At 44.4% G+C, this 19,628-nt stretch overlaps 2 protein-coding genes across 4 annotated transcripts in view; one reads left to right on the top strand and one right to left on the bottom strand.

Moving 5' to 3' along the window:
* Positions 1 to 11,387, top strand: part of EIF2AK3 (eukaryotic translation initiation factor 2 alpha kinase 3) — a 43,222-nt gene extending 31,835 nt beyond the window's left edge. For both annotated transcript variants that reach the window (XM_081166149.1, XM_081166148.1), the window contains exons 13-17: positions 1,189 to 1,963; positions 4,917 to 5,084; positions 6,523 to 6,624; positions 8,632 to 8,694; positions 10,337 to 11,387. In XM_081166149.1, coding sequence (XP_081022275.1) covers positions 1,189 to 1,963; positions 4,917 to 5,084; positions 6,523 to 6,624; positions 8,632 to 8,694; positions 10,337 to 10,501 — 1,273 coding nt within the window. In that variant the 3' untranslated portion in view covers positions 10,502 to 11,387. The remainder of the gene's footprint in view (positions 1 to 1,188; positions 1,964 to 4,916; positions 5,085 to 6,522; positions 6,625 to 8,631; positions 8,695 to 10,336) is intronic.
* Positions 11,388 to 11,508: 121 nt separating this feature from the next.
* Positions 11,509 to 18,489, bottom strand: LOC308571371 (histamine H2 receptor-like; the record flags this gene model as incomplete). 2 transcript variants are annotated; one of them, XM_081167024.1, is made up of 3 exons in its annotated part: positions 11,509 to 13,206; positions 15,464 to 15,640; positions 18,218 to 18,489. In XM_081167024.1, the coding sequence occupies 3 exons, from the start codon at positions 18,487 to 18,489 to the stop codon at positions 12,543 to 12,545; spliced, it is 1,113 nt and encodes a 370-aa protein (XP_081023150.1). In that variant the 3' UTR covers positions 11,509 to 12,542. The 2 variants fall into 2 exon arrangements, 1 of the variants encoding a protein (XP_081023150.1); XR_014001334.1 differs by lacking the exon at positions 11,509 to 13,206 and having other exon boundaries at positions 15,534 to 15,640; positions 18,200 to 18,325.
* Between the last annotated feature and the right edge of the window lie 1,139 nt (positions 18,490 to 19,628).

Below are 19,628 nucleotides of genomic sequence, written 5' to 3'. Positions count from 1 at the left end.
TTCTGTTCAGTTACTCCTTCCCCCCGCAGGCTCTCTTTTCAGTTGGTCTTCACACTCCAGAAGTGGGTACTCAGGAATGGGAAGGCTCTCACTTGCCCATCAAGGCACAGGCGTAATGTAGTGAACTTCTTTCTCCAGGGAAGGGGTTAACAATCTCCCACCATTTTTAGCTTTAGAAGTTTCCAGGATGTTGCTCTGTGGAGCTGCAATTTCTGTATGTGTACCTTTGCAGAAGGCCACTTGAAGAATGTGTGTTACAGGTAAGTACAGTGGTGCCTCGCAAGACGAAAAGAATCCGTTCTGTGATTCTCTTCGTCTAGCGGTTTTTTCGTCTTGCAAAGCAAGCCCATTGGCGGATTAGCGCTATTAGCGGCTTTTAGCGGCTTATCTGCTGATCGGATCAGCTGATAAGTGGCTTAGCGGCTTAGAAAAAGGGGGGGGAGGAAAAAAACCCAGCAGGAACTCGCAAGACATTGTCGTCTTGCAAAGCAAGTCCAAAGGAAATTCGTTTTGCGAAGCACCTCCAAAACGGAAAACTCTTTCGTCTAGCGAGTTTTCCGTCTTGCGAGGCATTCGTCTTGTGGGGCACCACTGTAACCTGCACTTATTTCCAATAGAAGGTGACTACGGCACACTGTAGACTTAGAAATGGCTTATAAGGAATTGACTTACAGGGGAACCTAGAACAGATTGAAGCTTAGGGATAAGCAAACATGGGCTATCTCAAATTTGTTTTTGCATAAAGTAAGTTAAATTTTTGATTATATTGCTTTTTAAAGAATTACCTGCCCTAGATTCTTTAATAGGGGGAGATTAGAAAAGGGGTGAGGATGAAACCTGATGCTGTGTCCTGTCCAATCAGTGATGTGGTTTTCTGGAACATTTGGTGGTAGGAGTGCCACCTCACAGGGAAGTATCAAAAGGGTTCAGGGGACATTCCTTGTTATACTGTCCATAGGTAAAAAAAAAGGTAAAACACTGATGGTTGAAAAAATAATGGTGAAAAAATATTTGATGGTGGTTCCCAGTAGGTGGTGACAGTTTTCTTTATGTTAGTTTAACTTGTTTATACTTCTACAGTATTTTGAGAAAGAAAATCCAAAGCTATGCTGATACTGTTCTTTAGGTAATGCATTTTTAAATGACCAAAAGTTTTGTAATGTTCTGTTCTTTTTTTTTTTAATTAAGTACTGATTGGCCACTCAGTTCTCCCAGCCCAATGGAAGTGCCATCATTTAAAATTAGAACTGAGCCATTCTCTGCAAAGGAACACATTGAAGTTATTGCTACATCTGTAGAAAGGAAGACCTTGCTTTCTGTTGGGATACCTTGTGGCCAATCGGATTCATCAGAGAGCCAGTTCTCCCCTTTGGAATTCTCTGCCATTGATAACGGAGACTTGAGCCAGTTGGCAGATCCTGTGTCAAACATGCAAGACAGCTTCCTTGCCGACTGTGATATGGAGGGTAGTACTGTTGATGAAAATGATCCTGGAAACTCCTTTGAACTTTGTCTTCCAGCCATGCCAGCAGTGAGAGTGAGGGAGAGGACCTCTTCGTCTATTGTCTTTGAAGACTCCGGTTGTGATAATACTTCTAGTAAAGAAAGTAACACGGACGGCTCACTTGACAATAGCCACTGTGAGGATAAAGCAACAAGCACAAAAGGATCCAGTAACAGGAAGTCCTCTTCCACAAGCCCTTTGTCTGTTTCTCCGCCAAGACCAACGACCTTAAGTCTAGACTTCTCTAAGAACTCTGCACAAAAAGCCATGCCTACCACTCCAAAAGTGTACCTTTACATTCAGATGCAGCTCTGTAGGAAAGAAAACCTCAAAGACTGGATGAACAGAAGATGTACGATAGAGGAGAGAGACAGGACAGATTGCCTGCTGATCTTTCTACAGATAGCAGAAGCTGTTCAGTTTCTGCATGGGAAAGGGTTAATGCATCGGGACCTCAAGGTTTGTACCGGACAACAACACCGTAAACTTTCAGTTCCTTAGCACAAGCTAGTTAGGAGTTTGCATGTGCATGCTTGAGAACCCCATGAATTGTGTTCATTGCTCTTTGCCCTTTAAAGGTAAAGGTACCCCTGCCCGTATGGGCCAGTCTTGCCAAACTCTAGGGTTGTGCGCTCATCTCACTCTATAGGCCAGGAGCCAGAGCTGTCCGCAGACACTTCCGGGTCACGTGGCCAGCGTGACGAAGCTGCTCTGGCGAGCCAGCGCAGCACATGGAAACACCGTTTATCTTCCCGCTAGTAAGCGGTCCCTATTTATCTACTTGCACCCGGGGGTGCTTTCGAACTGCTAGGTTGGCAGGCGCTGGGACCGCGCAACGGGAGCGCACCCCGCCGCAGGGATTTGAACTGCCGACCATGCGATCGACAAGTCCTAGTCGCTGAGGTTTTACCCACAGCACCACCCGCGTCCCTTTGCCCTTTAGCAGAGTATCAAATGAGGGATTAGTGTGGCTGACCCAGAGTCCAAACTGGGAACTGTAGCACAATGCTCCCACAGTAGTTGCTACATCTTCCATGTGCAACTTCACTCTGTTTAATTTAAGATACAGTGGTACCTCGGGTCACATACACTTCAGGTTACAGACATTTCAGGTTACAGACTCTGCTAACCCAGAAATAGTGCTTCAGGTTAATAACTTTGCTTCAGGATGAGAACAGAAATTGTGCTCCAGCAGTGCGGCAGCAGCGGGAGACCCCATTAGCTAAAGTGGTGCTTCAGGTTAAGAACAGTTTCAGGTTAAGAACGGACCTCCGGAACGAATTAAGTACTTAACCCGAGGTACCACTATACAGCTTTTCAAGGAACTGCTGTTCTGACCTGACCTTAAGAAACCATTGTTCTCTTTGAAATGTACTTGATAGGATCTGAAGCAGTTGGTTACATCAATTCAGATTTCTTTCTCCATATGATTATTTCTTCTTGTGCATTCTACCTGTGTCAGAGCATCCTTCCTGTTCATTAGTTGTAGATGTGTGTTACACATGCAGCTTAAGCTTTCACTTGTTCCCCTTTGTATATCTTCGCATGTCCCTTCATCCTCTAGCATGTCTATAAACTGAAAAGAAACTGAGGAATATTTTCGAGGCAGTCTGATTTAAGAGGGAGCTTAGTCAAATTCAGAGTCGACCCATTCAGTGCATGCCTTACTTGGTGGGCCTTCACTGAGAAGAACTAAGTTGACTACAATCCCAAAACTTGTAATACCAGGTTCCCCATTTTATTGGGCACTAGAGTATTTGTTTCTGGCTTATGCACTTAAGTAAAGGACCCCTGACCATTAGGTCCAGATGTGGCCGACTCTGTGGTTGCGACCCTCATCTCGCTTTATTGGCCGAGGGAGCTGGCGTACAGCTTCCGGGTCATGTGGCCAGCATGACTAAGCCGCTTCTGGTGAACCAGAGCAGCTCACGGAAACGCCGTTTACCTTCCCGCCAGAGCGGTACCTATTTATCTACTTGCACTTTGACGTGCTTTCGAACTGCTAGGTTGGCAGGAGCAGGGACCGAGCAACGGGAGCTCACCCCGTCGCGGGGATTCGAACCGCCGACCTTCTGATCGGCAAGTCCTAGGCTCTGTGGTTTAACCCACAGCGCTAAGGCCTTAATCTAGTACTTGGGAAAAATATTAAGAATGTGTAAGGGTGATGATGAATACACCATGTCCTTGGTTTCTGTCCATTGGTCATGTACCACTTTCAGTGCAGCAGAGGCCATTCAGGCGTCAGAAGGTCCCTTGTGGCCAAGAAGCAAACCAAGGCAAAACACTTCTACTAAAAACACTGCAGCTTAAGTGGGAGCAGCGGCAATCATCTTCAGTTGAGTGCATTGTTGATTCCTTTGGTTTCTGCAACCTTTCCAGTTGCCTTCAAGGATCATTGCCCTCCACTGAAGAGAAGGCTTTGCAGTCTCAAAGGGATCAGCAATGGCTTTGGCAACTCGGATAACTTTCCCCCTGATCTCCCCCATGCTGCCCCCAGCTGCAGTGGCAGCTTCTTAATGTGAACCACCTTGGGGGTTGACATAAGGCAGAAAGGTGGCGGGTGAGGGGGAAAGTTCCTTCAAGGACTTGGTTGCACTTCTGTGAGCTTTAGAGCAGGTACAATCTGGCCTTTGAAACCAAGGAGTTTCAGTCACAGAGCAAACGGCAAGCAGGAGGAAGAGGGAGAAAGGTGTGTGCTTCTTACCTCACTTCCCCTATCCTTGTTTGGCATAATTCTGCCACTGTGGGACACTCTGCTTCTGCTTTACACCTGTAAAGTGTGCCGCCACCGCTTCTATTTTATTTTGAAGCTATTGTCCTGCAGCAAAGTCAACAGAATCTTCAGGATGGCTTTCAGATCAGCACATGTGTGTTTTACGTTTTGGATAAACAAAGGCTATCTTTCACAAATGTTGTAGGTAAAGGTCAAGGGACCCCTGACCATTAGGTCCAGTCGTGACCGACTCTGGGGTTGCGGCGCTCATCTTGCTTTACTGGCCGAGGGAGCCGGCGTACAGTTTCCGGGTCATGTGGCCAGCATGACTAAGCCGCTTCTGGCGAACCAGAGCAGTGCGTGGAAACGCCGTTTACCTTCCCGCCGGAGCGGTACCTAATTATCTACTTGCACTTTGACATGCTTTCGAACTGCTCGGTTGGCAGGAACGGGGACCGAGCAACGGGAGCTCACCCCATCGCAGGGTTTCAAACCGCCGACCTTCTGATCGGCAAGTCCTAGGCTCTGTGGTTTAACCCACAGTCCCACCCGCGTCCCAAATGTTGTAAGGGCTCAGCAAATTAGGAAAATGTATTGACACAGTTGAAGAGGACCTGCTAGATGTGGACAGCAAGCTAGGTCTTACTTAATATATTGACTTGGTCCTCCACGTGCTCACTCGGTCTGTTTTTCTTCTAGCCCTCCAACATATTTTTCACAATGGATGACATAGTAAAAGTTGGGGATTTCGGACTCGTGACTGAAATGGACCAAGACGAAGAAGACAACTCTGTTCTAACACCAATGCCGGCTTATGACAGGCACACGGGGCAAGTTGGGACCAAGCTCTACATGAGCCCAGAACAGGTGCGCCCTATGCCTTGGTTTTAATCAGCAGAGCTAAATGCCACTTTAATTTTTAAAACCTAGATGCTAGAGCAGCTTATTGACTGTAAATATGAACTGTGAACCAAGAAGCTGTTGGTTTTTTTAAATCTCGTACAAGCTGACTAAGTGACATTGGACAAACAACTCTTTTTCCCAGTCTCAGCACTCCTCTACAATATGGGAATAGGGACCTCCAGGTATAAGGCAGTATATAAAATCAGATAATAATAATAATAATAATAATAATAATAATAATAATAATATTTCTGTTCCATTCTACAAGGTTGTAGTGAGGACTGCTGAGAGTATATGTAGCCTTTTCAGGCTTTAAATATTATATTGGCTTTCATTACATTCATTGGTGGCTGGTTTTTAAAAATTCTGTACACTGGAGAATCATATAACTTCAACTTTTTGTAAATGTAGAATAATGTTTTAAAATATTTCTGGGTGTCATTACGTGTTTTCAGACAGTTGTTGTTGTTTAGTCGTGTCCGACTCTTCGTGTCCCCATGGACCAGAGCACTCCAGGCACTCCCGTCTTCCACTGCCTCCCGCAGTTTGGTCAAGCTAATGTTAGCAGCTTCGAGAACACTGTCCAACCATCTCGTCCTCTGTCATCCCCTTCTCCTTGTGCCCTCAATCTTTCCCAACATCAGGGTCTTTACCAGGGAGTCTTCTCTTCTCATGAGGTGGCCAAAGTATTGGAGCCTCGGCTTCAGGATCTGTCCTTCCAGTGAGCACTATATAGGGTGTCAAGGAATAGATATTTGCAAGTGTGGCCTGCAATAAAACATTGCAGTGTGAAGTGCCCCTGTTTCCTGTCCAGCCAGCCACGCCCTCTTGCACGATAGTCCATCCTGTCCCTGCTATTCGTGGATGCGCTGTCCTCACTGGTCTGTTTTGAGCTGGAGTCCCTTAGGGTTCTTTCTAAAGATGCTTATCTCTGCAGCCTCATGGGACCCCTGAACATCCCAATCTCTTCTCAGTTGGTGCCACTTGGTTACCGTTTATTAGAGGGAGGGGTTACTGTTGCGAATAACATTTTATTCGAAAATACACACCATTCATGGGTTGGTGTATATGTGTGAAGGGGTTTCCCACATTCCTCAATATTGTTGCATGTATTAGTTGGCTGCTGTTATGAAGTAGATTTTTGAGTTACGGGCATAGTAAGTCTGTACCATTTTCATGCTCTTCAACTAATTGTGGTGTCTTACAATGAAATGATTATCCATTAACGTTTATTAAAACCAGCCAAAGATGATTAGATATCAGCTGATACACAGTTCGCTCCAGTTCTGTATATTTTGTTGGGTTTGGTCAGAGACAGGTGTAGGAAGGAATAATTGTGGCCTGTATGAGTTCAAAAGATCCAATTGCTTGACCACCACTTTTTTTGTCTTGAATTCTCTAGGTCTATGGAAACGCTTATTCACACAAAGTGGATATCTTTTCTTTGGGGCTGATCTTGTTTGAGCTCCTTTACCCTTTCAGCACTCAAATGGAGAGAGTCAGGGTAGGTACCTCCTGCTAGAAGATATCCTTATCTCTTTCCTGTGAGAAAGTAGATTTTAGCTTAGTAATAAGATAAAAGTTGGGTGTGCAAAATAGTACTGGCATGGAGTTGTGGGTTTATAATATCGCTGGAGGAGCAAACTAAATACACCTTGGGTGTTCTGGAGACACTTTAGGCAGGGACACCCGTAAAAGTATGTTGCCATGTAGATTGTAAGGTAAAGGTAAAGGGACCCCTGACCATTAGGTCCAGTCATGACCGACTCTGGGGTTACAGCGCTCATCTCGCTTTATTGGCCGAGGGAGCCAGCGTACAGCTTCCGGGTCATGTGGCCAGCATGACTAAGCCCCTTCTGGCAAACCAGAGCAGCGCACGGAAACACCGTTTACATTTCCACTGGAGCGGTACCTATTCATCTACTTGCACTGGTGTGCTTTCGAAGTCCTAGGCTCTGTGGTTTAACCCACAGCGCCACCCTGAATCCAAGTTGGGGCTGGTTTTCATATCAGTTTTTTGTATTGTACACTTTTGAAAGCTTGTACAATATAAAGGGAATGATGGTTGCAATACCTATTTTGGGAAGCTTTCTTGCATCAGAAGCAAGATGTGATCTCTCCACCATCACCACCCCAAAATAAGCAGCATAACAGTGGGCCTTTGCTCTGGTAATTGATGGGCTTGATTTTGTAAATTATTCTTTTTAAAATATGTTCGTCCACTAAAGGGAAACCCCCAAATGTTACATATAAAAGGGATACGAGCTTCTATGGAGCCTGAAATGTGTACCAAGCCCAAAAGCATTCAATGGGGGGGGGGGGACGACTGGATCCAGCACACTGCCTGCTCCCCCCTTCATTAAACAGCTCTCCTGGGCTGGCCATCCATAAAATTGTAGAGTTGGGGGCACCCCAGGGGTCATCTAGTCAAACCCCTTATAATGTTGGAATCTGAACTACAGCATCCATGGCAGTTACTGTGACCACCTATTGGCGGTCAAATGAACTGCAAAGTGTGATGACACCTTACATTTTTATGTATCCAGGACACAGGGGTCAGCAACCTTTTTCAGCCATGGGCCGGTCCACCGTCCCTCAGACCATGTGGGGGGTCGGACTATATTTTGGAAGGGAAAAAACTGAATTCCTATGTCCCACAAATAACCCAGAGATGCATTTTAAATAAAAGCACACATTCTACTCATGTAAAAACATGCTAACTCCCGGACTGTCCTTGGGCTGGATTGAGAAGGCGATTGGGCCACATCCGGCCCACGGGCCTTAGGTTGCCTATCCCTGATCTAGGAAGACCTAAAATAACTGGAGTATTTTAATACAACTGTGCAGATAGAAATGTTCATGATTTCTATAATTTTTCCATACCGTGAAATATTTGCTATTTCAGTAGCAGGGCAGACACTTTGGCACACAGAATTACAAAATTCCAGCTGACAGGCCCTACTCTGGTGGTTTTCAATCTAAAACTCAATGTGTGAATGGATAAATAACAGAGGTAGTGCTATAACAACAATAATAAATTTATTACTTATACCCTGCCTACCTGGCTGGGCCTCCCCAGCCACTCTGGGCAGCTCCCAACAGAATATTAAAAACATAATAAAACATCAAACATTAAAAACTTCCCTAAACAGGGCTGCCTTCAGGTGTCTTCTAAAAGTCAGATAGTTCTTTATTTTCTTGACATCTGGTGGGAGGGCGTTCCACAGGGCGGGCACCACCACTGAGAAGGCCCTCTGCCTGGTTCCCTGTAACCTCACTTCTCGCAGGGAGGGAACCGCCAGAAGGCCCTCGGCACTGCTAGAAATGCGGGGGAGCTTACATGGTTTTAGGATCTGCATGATTCTGTGGAGTGTGGAAAATGTGATTTCTGCTTTTGTTATCTAAAGAAGTACAGTTCAGGGCTTCAAGCTAAAGCAAGTGTATGGCTTGTAAAGAGCAATGTTTCAAATGACAATACAGAGGCTTTATTTTTTTTCTTTTCTTGTTACAGACATTGAGCGAAGTAAGGAATTTGACTTTCCCTCCACTCTTCATTCAGAAATATCCACAGGAGGTAAGTTTTAATATAACTTTGGTCTGGTTGTGTGGTTTATTTTCAAACTTTGCTTGGATTATAATTTTAAGCTGTGGAAATTTTTTTTTTATCTTGGGGGATAACATTTTAAGAAGCCAAAATAAATAATGGTGGTTCATTAGAAAATTCACATGTCTTATTGTGATTTCAAAAGGGAACGATTTTTATCATGACGTAAATTGATGTTAATGAAAGAAGTCCATAAGATAATTAAAGTTGAAAGGAATTCCACTGCATCTTATTTGGGCTTCATTTCTGGTTTATGCTTGCTCTCCTAACATTAGTACTGTGTGTCGTTAAATCATTTATTCAAGACTGGCACCACGTTAAAAGGAATGTACAGTGGTGCCCCGCAAGACGAATGCCTCGCAAGACGGAAAACTCGCTAGACGAAAGAGTTTTCCATTTTGGAGGTGCTTCGCAAAACGAATCTCCTATGGTATGGGCTTGCTTCGCAAGACGAAAATGTCTTGCGAGTTCCTGCGGGTTTTTTTCCCTTCCCCCCTTTTTCTAAGCCGCTAAAAGCCGCTAATCCGCTAATCCGTCAATGGGCTTGCTTCGCGAGACGAAAAAACCGCTAGACGAAGAGAATCACAGAACAGATTCTTTTCGTCTTGCGAGGCACCACTGTATTTTGTCCACCCTATGCACAAGCAATCCAGTCCTTTTAATTACAAATTAAGTATTCCCAGTCACATGCTTATGTAGTCAAAACTGCACCAGCCACACACAAGAGAGGAATTATCAGTAGACTTAGGCTGACCTTAAGGTACAAAACCTCTGCAGGAAAAAAGTAAGTGGGCATATAATAAACTATTTTTAAATGCTGCCTATAGAAATAAGTGGAGAAATCCACGATATTAATTTAACAGGGGCTAGGCACCACGGTGTCCACACAAAACCCAAGTAACCCAAAAGTTAGAAGCATCAGCTCTCCTTAATATTAATTAAATCAGTTTGTGTGGGTTCCACAAGCAGTTTTCCATCTTAGCTTCAGAGATAGAAATATCAGGCACCTCCCTACCATTCTGTTGGGCAAAAACTTAAGTTAATTATAATTCATTTCATTGAGCAAATGGTTCATTTTTGTAAAAAATCCCTTAGAGTTTTGCAAAGGAAAAAGGAGTCTTAAGACCTCCAAGAGAAGTAAGTAATAAATAAAATAGGCACCATCTTTTTTCACTCCATAAGACGCACCCGACCATAAGACGCACCTAGTTTTAGAGGAGGAAAACAAGAAAAAAAATCTCTCCATTTCTGTGCAGCGCCTCTCCAGCAAAGCAGGAAGAGAAACGGAAGGGACTCCGTTTCTCCTCCCACTTTGCTGAAGGGGCGCTGCGCCGCTCTCCCTCTCTGCGCAGCGCCATTTGCTTCATAAGACGAACACACATTTCCCCTTACTTTTTAGGAGGAAAAAAGTGCATCTTATGGAGCGAAAAATACAGTATTTAATCACTGGAATTTAAAAATAAAAGACCGAGAAGCCCAAATTGCTTCTCAAATGCAGTGCAAAGAGAGTCTTTGCATTTCTTTTGTAGTCGGGAAGGAGACTAGAGCTGAGGATAACTGAAAACATCTCCACTGTCTGAAATCTCACAGATTCCCCCTATTTTCCATTTAGTATGCAATGGTAAAACACATGCTGTCTCCAAGCCCCACGGAAAGACCAGAGGCTGCAGACATCATCGAAAACCCTTTATTTGAAGATGTCGAGTTCCCAGCAACGCCAGTGCTCAGGCAAAGGTCACGGACAATGAGTACATCCGGAATGAAACATTCAAGATAGCTGAGTAAACAAGATGGCACAATTATTATGAGCACACTGGACAGATCTCAGAGCGGTCACCCAGCAGGAAAATCCAACATCAAGCAATGTCACTGGAATATTCCTGCTCAGAGCTTTATTTTCTCATTTCAGTTTTATGCACAAAATTATCATGGGACGAAGCTAATCGTTTCTGTTTAACGCTTTTCAGATGACTTTCACACCATAACTTGGCCTACCTTAGCTGCAATACACCCTTTGGTGTTTGGATTGTGCTAATATTTTCTAGGGAATTTGGAAAGGATGCCTGTTATGTAAATAGAATTAAATTCTGTATTTTTATAGAACCAAGTGGTCTCTCTAACTCTGACATCTAGGTCCTGATTACATTCATTTAAGACATGAAGACCTTTAAAACAAGCTTAAAATATATAATAAAAACCCTCTATATTTTGTCCCTGGAGGATAAAGTAAGAATAGTTTTACTATTGGTAGCCAGTTCTAGAGCAAATGGTGATTTGTTTCTACACAGTAGAAGTTATTGAAAAGTGTTTAGATGAAGATGGAAGAAGATTTAGTAATAAAAAATCTGGTTGAACCTGGGTTCGAATTACAACAATAACAAATTAAGCATTAATTCATTAATATTTTTTTGTATTTCCTGGATGTAGCATCCACTGTAATCTTGCAGGCTTGTAGTAATCATTCTGACACATTTCTTTACCAGGATGTTATTGCTTAATAACACCCTTTTCTCACTGTAAATATGTTAATTTTATTTATAAAATGGCAAGATCAATCCATTTGGGTTGGCGGTGTACAGTATGCACTTGGAACAATTGTTAGGTGCATTTAATTACTGTGACTTTTTTCAAGTCTGATTTAATAAAGTCTTTTTTTATTTAGATGCAGTTGTTTCCCCCTCCCCTTAAATAATAACCAGTGTAACTCCTTTTGCCGTTTTCCATTGGCTGCAATCCAAAGAGAGATACATCTTTGCCAAATATTTCTCTGTCTCACAGATGGATCGCATCCCTCACATTGTACCTAACTCTGGAGGGTTACCCAAGCCATATTAACCTCTTTTTTTGCAGGCTGCAGTAGGAAGAAGAACTGAAAACATCCCGTAGCACACTTGACCTTTTGGATCCTAGATAGTATATTCTGATTTCTGCTGCCATTTACGAAGTATAATGCAATTTACCGCATTTTTTGCTCTATAGGACTCACTTGTTCCCTCCTAAAAAGTAAGGGGAAATGTGTGTACGTCTTATGGAGCGAATGCAGGCTGCACAGCTATCCCAGAAGCTAGAACAACAAGAGGGATTGCTGCTTTCACTGCGCAGCGATCCCTCTTGCTGTTCTGGCTTCTGAGATTCAGAATATTTTTTTTCTTGTTTTCCTCCTCCAAAAACTAGGTGTGTCTTGTGGTCTGGTGTGTCTTATAGAGCGAAAAATATGGTATTTAGTCTCTGCTGAACACCAACATGCCTACTAAGACCAGGGAGTTGACCAGAAAGGTCTTGATTTTGTGGTTAATCCTAGACCATCGATTCTCAAAAGTTTACTGCAGTTGTCCCTTCAGAGGTTTAAGAAGGACACTAGCGAGGAACAAAAACAGACAAAAGGAATATCAACCCTACCTAGCCATTGATTCAAGTGGTGATTTAAGCTGGAGACAGCATCGAAAATAGCGGTGGAGAAACTGAGCCAAAGGGAATAACAGTAGTGGCAAAGGCTGTTGCAGACACCCTTTCAGAATGGCTGTGTTTTATAGAAAGCTAAAACCCAGGTCTGTAGCTTAATGGATCTAACTGGTACTCTGCTACATTTGGCACTGAAAGGGCTCGAATCCAGCCCTGGCTAGAATAATCAATGGCTTCTTTTGTCGGCATATTCTAGCTATTTCCCCCTGTAGCTATTCACCTGCTGGACAAGAAAAAACTTCACCATGCTTATGTTTTGCAATACAAGTTCAGCCCAAAATCCATTTTATATCTAGGGTTCCCATACTGGATGGTGAAGGATTCCAGTGACTCCTCCTGCCCACATGTGTGAAGACTTATTCAGAGTTGCAGAACATAGATCTTCTTTCCCCTTGCACTCTGGGGTCTTGAGCCGTCTTTGTGAACGTCACTATCGAAACGATATCCTCGCCCATGTCCACTTGAGACCCGCGCCTGCAGGTCAGCAGTTTCTTCAGAGCTCGCTGAAAGTCCCGGTTGAGGAAAGCATAGAGCATTGGGTTGATTGTGGAATTGCAATAGCCTAGCCAGGTGATGATCTTGAAAGTGCCAACAAGAACTTTGCTGCTGGAATTGGCCCCTTTGGTGGCCAACCATACGTTGAAGACAAAATACGGCAGCCAACACAGTATGAAGACTGAGATGAGGATGCTGATGGTGCGAGTGGCCTTGTTTTCCAGCTGCAGGCTGTTCTGGCGTTTACTCTGTGGGTGGTAGTGAAGGTCGAGGGTCTGAGAGACGATGCGGGAGGCCTTGAGTCTGGATGCGCGGTAGATGAAGAAGTACATACTGCACATGATGGCGAAGGGGATGAAGAAGGCCAGGGCTGAAGCTACAATGGCGAAAACCCAGTTGGTGACAAAGACGCACTCTTTGCTCGCGTCAAAATCCACGCCGGGTATCTCATTCCAGCCTTTCATGATGGGCAGAAAGGAAATCAGGGAAGAATAGATCCAGACAGTGCAGGTCATTATGATGCACCTGTGCATGAAAAGAAAAGAATTATTGGGATACCTGTTGCTACATCCCACTTGCTGTAACTGGTGCACAGGTGCTGAAGATGAGCCAATGCTTTTGGCCACCTTGCGGATGGAAAATGAGGAAAGATCAGGATTTTCGATGCATGCTTCCGCTCCAGGGTTGCCAAAAAGGAAACGTTGCTTTATTGTCATTAGAATATTTGTCATGTACAGACCGATTTAGAATGTTCAAGGATGCTCACGTTATCTTAGTAAAGTTGTTGCTGCCTTTGCTTATCCTATACAGTCATACCTGAGGATGAATACGCTGCAGCTTAAATATTTTTGGGTTGCGCTCCGCGGCAACCCGGAAGTAACGGAGCGTGTTACTTCTGGGTTTCGCTGCATGCGCAGTCTCTCAAAATGACGTCATGCGCGGCACGCACAGTCGCGTCTTACGTTCACTTCAGGATGCGAACGGGGCTCCAGAACGGATCCCGTTCTCATCCAGAGGTACCGCTGTACAGGCGTTCTCTCCACTTAAGCGGGGGTCGCATTCTGGGCCCCTGCGCACATAAGTGGAAATCTCGAGTGGGGTAAAAGGTAAAGGGACCCCTGACCATTAATCCAGTCCTGGCCGACTCTGGGGTTGCAGCACTCATCTCGCTTTATTGGCCGAGGGAGCCGGCATACAGCTTCCAGGTCATGTGGCCAGCATGACTAAGCCGCTTCTGGCGAACCAGAGCAGCGCATGGAAACACCGTTTACCTTCCCGCCGGAGTGGTACCTATTTATCTACTTGCACTTTGATGTGCTTTTGAACTGCTAGGTTGGCAGGAGCAGGGACCGAGCAATGGGAGCTCACCCCGTGGCGGGGATTCAAACCGCCGACCTTCTGATCGGCAAGTCCTAGGCTCTCTAGTTTAATCCACAGCACCACCCGCATCCCTCTCAAGTGGGGAGCACCCTCTAAAAAGCCTCTAAACTTGCATTCTCCCCCTGCTTTCCCACGCTCCACATAACACTTTTCAACTAGTCTGGAGGCCATGCAGAAAAGTGACTGCTGCTGTTGTGTCACCCCGCACATCACTTGCTAGGCAGGGAGGCTCAGCAGCGTAAACTAAAGCCCTGCTGCGTCTCCCATCTCTTTGGGGCTTCAGGGCTCACTGAAGTCCTCTTCCGGCTCCGGGGGAGGAGTTGTCGTCTCCTTGCAAGCCACAAAGACTCTGCACCTTTCCCACCACTTCCTGGTTTGCATCTATGTATTTCCTGCTGCTGCACATATACACGGTTGCACATGAGTCAATTTTGCATAAGTACAGCAGAAAGGGAGACTGAGGCTTAGTAGTTCGTCTGAAGCCACCTGTTTGTTTCCTGGGAGAGAAAAGATTCGAAGCACCAACTTCTTGGGTTGCAGATCACTCACTGGCTTTAGGATTCAATTTTTGTAGAAGATCCTAATGTTTTTGAACCAGTTAAGTGATACGCAGCCTCCTTTTCTCAACCACAGAACCCTTTTAAGATCCCATGGCTGGCGATATAAGTTCCAGCTGGCGATGAAGGTAAAATATATGCAATTCACCTTCAGACATAAGACTGCACATTATTATTATTATTATTATTATTATTATTATTATTATTATTATTATTCCCATGAGGAATCCTGAAGCTATTTACAATTTCATACATAAAACAGTTAGGTAAAGGTAAAGGGACCCCTGACCATTAGGTCCAGTCGTGGCCAACTCTGGGGTTGCGGCGCTCATCTCGCTTTATTGGCCGAGGGAGCCGGCGTACAGCTTCCGGGTCATGTGGCCAGCATGACTAAGCCGCTTCTGGTGAACCAGAGCAGCGCACGGAAACGCCGTTTACCTTCCCGCCGGAATGGTACCTATCTATTTGCACTTTGACGTGCTTTCGAACTGGTAGGTTGGCAGGAGCTGGGACTGAGCAACGGGAGCTCACCCCGTTGCGGGGATTCGAACTGCCAACCTTCTGATCGGCAAGTCCTAGGCTCTGTGGTTTAACCCACCGCGCCACCCACGTCCCTCCATAAAACAGTTACATATATGTATATTTGATGACAGCTTATATTTTGAGGCCAAAAGGTATTAATGAAATGGCTCCTATGTTTTCATTTCCTCCTGAGTTGCAAGAGCAACAATGGCATTTTCTCAATCCTTAAAACCTGCAAATCAGGTTTTGCAACGGAAGCTTTGTCCATGTTCCAAAGAGGCTTCGGCAGCTCTTAACCAACAAAGGGGACAAAACATACTTGCCTTTGCCGCGACATCCTCTTTGAATAACGATAGGGTGTTACGACAGAACAGTATCTGTCCAGGCTGATGAAACACAAGGTGACTATGGAAGCCGTGCAGAACATGACGTCAAATGAGATCCAGACTTTGCAGAACTCTCTCCCGAACATCCACATGCCAGTCACTTCATAAACGATGCTGAAAGGAGAGACCAAGAGATGAAGCTTAAGTTGATGGCTGGGGCCACTTCGCTGTTTTCCTCCCAGCCTTCACATCGCAACTATGCGGGGAGAATGCCGAATATAGGTCCAATAATAATAATAATTAATAATGTATTATTCATACTCCGCCCTTCTGGTTGGGTTTCCTCAGCCACTCTGGGTGGCTCCCAACAGAATATTAAAAACACGATAAAATATCAAACATTAAAAACTTCCCTAAACAGGGCTGCCTTCAGATGTCTTCTAAAAGTCTGGTAGTTGTTTACAGTTGTACCTTGGATCTCGAATGCCTTAGTTCCCAAACAATCAAAACCCAGAAGTGAGTGTTCCGGTTTCCGAATGACTTTTGGAAGCTGAACATCCAACAGGGCTTCCGTGGCTTCCGATTGGCTGCAGAAACTTCCTACAGCCAATCAGAAGCCACGCTTTGGTTTCTCAACGTTTTGAAAGTCGAACGGACTTCCGGAACAGATTCCTTTAGACTTCCAAGGTACGACTGTATTTCCTTGACATCTGGTGGGAGGGCGTTCCACAGGGCGGGCACCACTCCGGAGAAGGCCCTCTGCCTGGTTCCCTGTAACTTCACTTCTCGCAGTGAGGGAACCGCCAGAAGGCCCTCAGAGCTGGATCTCAGTGTCCAGGCTGAACGATGGGGGTGGAGACGCTCCTTCAGGTATACTAGCATCAGGGCTTTCTAATGGCATTGCTTTTGAGCCAGTTCACTCAGCACGCTCTACAATCACTTAAATATTGAGTTGGGTTTTTTCCAAGACTGATTTTCAAGCTTTGCATCTCGAGGGAAAACATCCCACCTTTGTTTGTCTGCATAGAAATGGCTTGCATGCCAGCTGTGGATTCTGGAACATGGTCAATGGCACACAGGGACGTGGCCAGATTTATTCTTGACCTTGTGTGAACTGGAGGCATTCTAGAAGATGCCCAGCTCTTTCCTGACACTTTCTGTTGGTAAAATATTTCCAGCTTATTTCTAACCATCTATTCTATGCTTTCAGTATCAGTGGCACAGGGAATAGCAACGTGCAACTAGATTAAACCCCAATCTACTACGATAATACCTAACAACCCCCCCCCCAGAAGAACCGTTCATATTATTTAATATAATTAATTTAAAATTAATTATATTATTAATTAATTTTTATAATGAATGATTTTAGAATGTTGTTTATGTTGTACTTTTGTACTGTTTTATTGTTGTTAGCCGCCCTGAGCCCGGCTTCGGCTGGGGAGGGCGGGATATAAATAAAATTTATTATTATTATTATTATTATTATTATTATTATTATTATTATTATTATTATTATTATTATTATTATTATTATTATTATTATTTACAGCAAGTGAGATGGGAAAATATAAACTGTGGAAATAGCAATACTATATAACTAAAGCTTTTGTTTTTCGAAACGTTTGGAAGAAGATAAAAGACTCTCCAAATATTGATATGAGAAAGAAGCAGGATCTTGTTAGCCGCTGGAGAGACACCAAAAAACTTTGGACGGATTCTGAGAAGGGTGATGTGACGCATTCTTTAATTGGGATCCGCCATTATGGGAAAGAACGAGTTGCAGAAATAAATAGTCTTGGGGGAGGTGAGCTCTTAATTTGTTATTATATCTGTACTTCAAGTCCGATTTGGCAAATCTCCCCTAGAAAGACTAATGTTTGGTGCAACCTGTCTGAGAAAATTGATGAGCAAACGCCCAGATTTTATTTAATCGGAACTGAGTGAAGGTGGCATCTGCCACCAGAGAAGGACTTTTGGATTGATTCGGCATGAACACCAGCGTGTGAGGACATTCTGCAAACAACAGACTTACCAGCTGCAAAAAAAAAGGAGAGTCATATAAATTTCACACAGAAGCACATCATTGTTCATTTCAACTTGCCTTTGTAAACAACTCAGAGGCTATGAAAGAAGGAAGGATAACAACAGGAAGATTTAAAAAAGGAACTATTGGAAACTCAAGGCAGTAGAAACATAAGATGATTAGCACCCCACTGAACCTAAGGCATGGGAAGCCCCAACAAAAATTTATAATTTGGCAGAATATTTGGACTATATGATATGGTATTCGTATAATTTGGAATACAGTGGTGCCCCGCAAGACGAATGCCTCGCAAGACGGAAAACTCGCTAGACGAAAGAGTTTGCCGTTTTGGAGGTGCTTCGCAAAACGAATTTCCTATGGGCTTGCTTCGCAAGACGACAATGTCTTGCGAGTTCCTGCTGGTTTTTTTTCCTCCCCCCCCCTTTTTCTAAGCCGCTAAGCCGCTTATCAGCTGATCCAATCAGCAGATAAGCCGCTAAAAGCCGCTAATCCGCTAATCCGTCAATGGGCTTGCTTCGCAAGACGAAAAAACCGCTAGACGAAGAGAATCACAGAACGGATTCTTTTCGTCTTGCGAGGCACCACTGTACTTAATGTGATTTGATTGGATTGTTAAAATGGAGAATTTAATAAAAATTATTTTAAAAAGAAGAAGATTAAACCCCAAGCCCCAGGAAGCAGCTTACCTTTGTCAGATTTCTTACCTAAATGGCATCACCAGGCAAGCCACAAGAAAATCTGCCATTGCTAAGGACATGATGAACATATAGGTGACTGTCCGGAGCCTCTTCTCCATCAAGGGGCAGATAAACACCACTGTGTTTCCCAAAAGAGTCGCCAAATCTATAAAAGCGAGTATCAGTCCGATTGCCACCTGCTGGAATCCAATGCCCGCTTCTGTCTGATTGGTGCCTGCTTTGACCAAGGACATGGTGGCTGAACAGATATTGGACAGTAAAGAGATATTTATATCCATCTCTTCTAGTTGGGCTTAAAGCTGAAGAAACCAAGGACATCGAAGTCAAGTCTGTGAAAAGAGAGGGGGGGAGACTGCTTTATTCACTAACAGAGGTGATTCAATATATTGAGCAACTTGTCGCTATCTGTTCATAGAAAGGGGATGTGGGTGGCGCTGTGGTCTAAACCACTGAGCCTCTTGGGCTTGCCGGTCAGAAGGTCGGCAGTTCGAATCCCCACGACAGGGTGAGCTCCCGTTGCCCAGTCCCTGCTCCTGCCAACCTAGCAGTTCAAAAGCACATCAAAGTCCAAGTAGATAAATAGGTACCACTCCAGCGGGAAGGTAAACGGTGTTTCTGTGCGCTGCTTTGGTTTGGCAGAAGCAGCTCAGTCATGCTGGCCACATGACCCGGGGAAACTGTCTGCAGACAAACGCCAGCTCCCTGGGCCTGTAAAGCGAGATGATCACCACAACCCCAAAGCCTTCTGTGACTGGACTTAACTGTCAGAGGTCCTTTACCTTTACCGTGGTACCTCAGGTTACATATACTTCAGGTTACAGATGCTTCAGGTTACAGACTCCGCTAACCCAGAAATATTACCTCGGGTTAAGAACTTTGCTTCAGGATGAGAACAGAAATCGTGCTCCGGCGGTGTGGCAGTAGCAGGAGGCCCCATTAGCTAAAGTGGTGCTTCAGGTTAAGAACAGTTTCAGGTTAAGAACAGACCTCCAGAATGAATTAAGTTCTTAACCCGAGGTACCACTGTACCTTTTTATTCATAGAAATCTATTCATTTGACCAAACTGTGGGAGGCAGTGGAAGACAGGAGTGCCTGGCATGCTCTGGTCCATGGGGTCACAAAGAGTCGGACACGACTAAACGACTAAACAACAACAACATTCATAGTGTGCACAGGATAACGGATGAAATACTTTTGTGGTGAATGAGCCACTTCATCCATTAGTCAAAAGTGCAAGCTAGCTAGCCAAATAAAAGAAGCTTCAAATTACAGCAATCAGTCAACTGTATGTTGCACACCTCCTCAGCAGGAACCGGCCACGATGAGCAAGGAAACCCCTGTTTTCCCATTTTGTTGCTATTGTAGTGGGTAAGGAGATGGTGCTTTAATACTGCCGTCTCTGATGCCTTCAGCACC

The sequence above is a fragment of the Podarcis bocagei genome (assembly GCF_964188305.1).
Source record: "Podarcis bocagei genome assembly, chromosome: 13".
In the NCBI taxonomy this organism is placed as follows: Eukaryota; Metazoa; Chordata; class Lepidosauria; order Squamata; family Lacertidae; genus Podarcis; species Podarcis bocagei.
The sequence above is the reverse complement of the archived record's forward strand: the minus strand, read 5'-3'. Positions and strand labels throughout refer to the sequence as shown.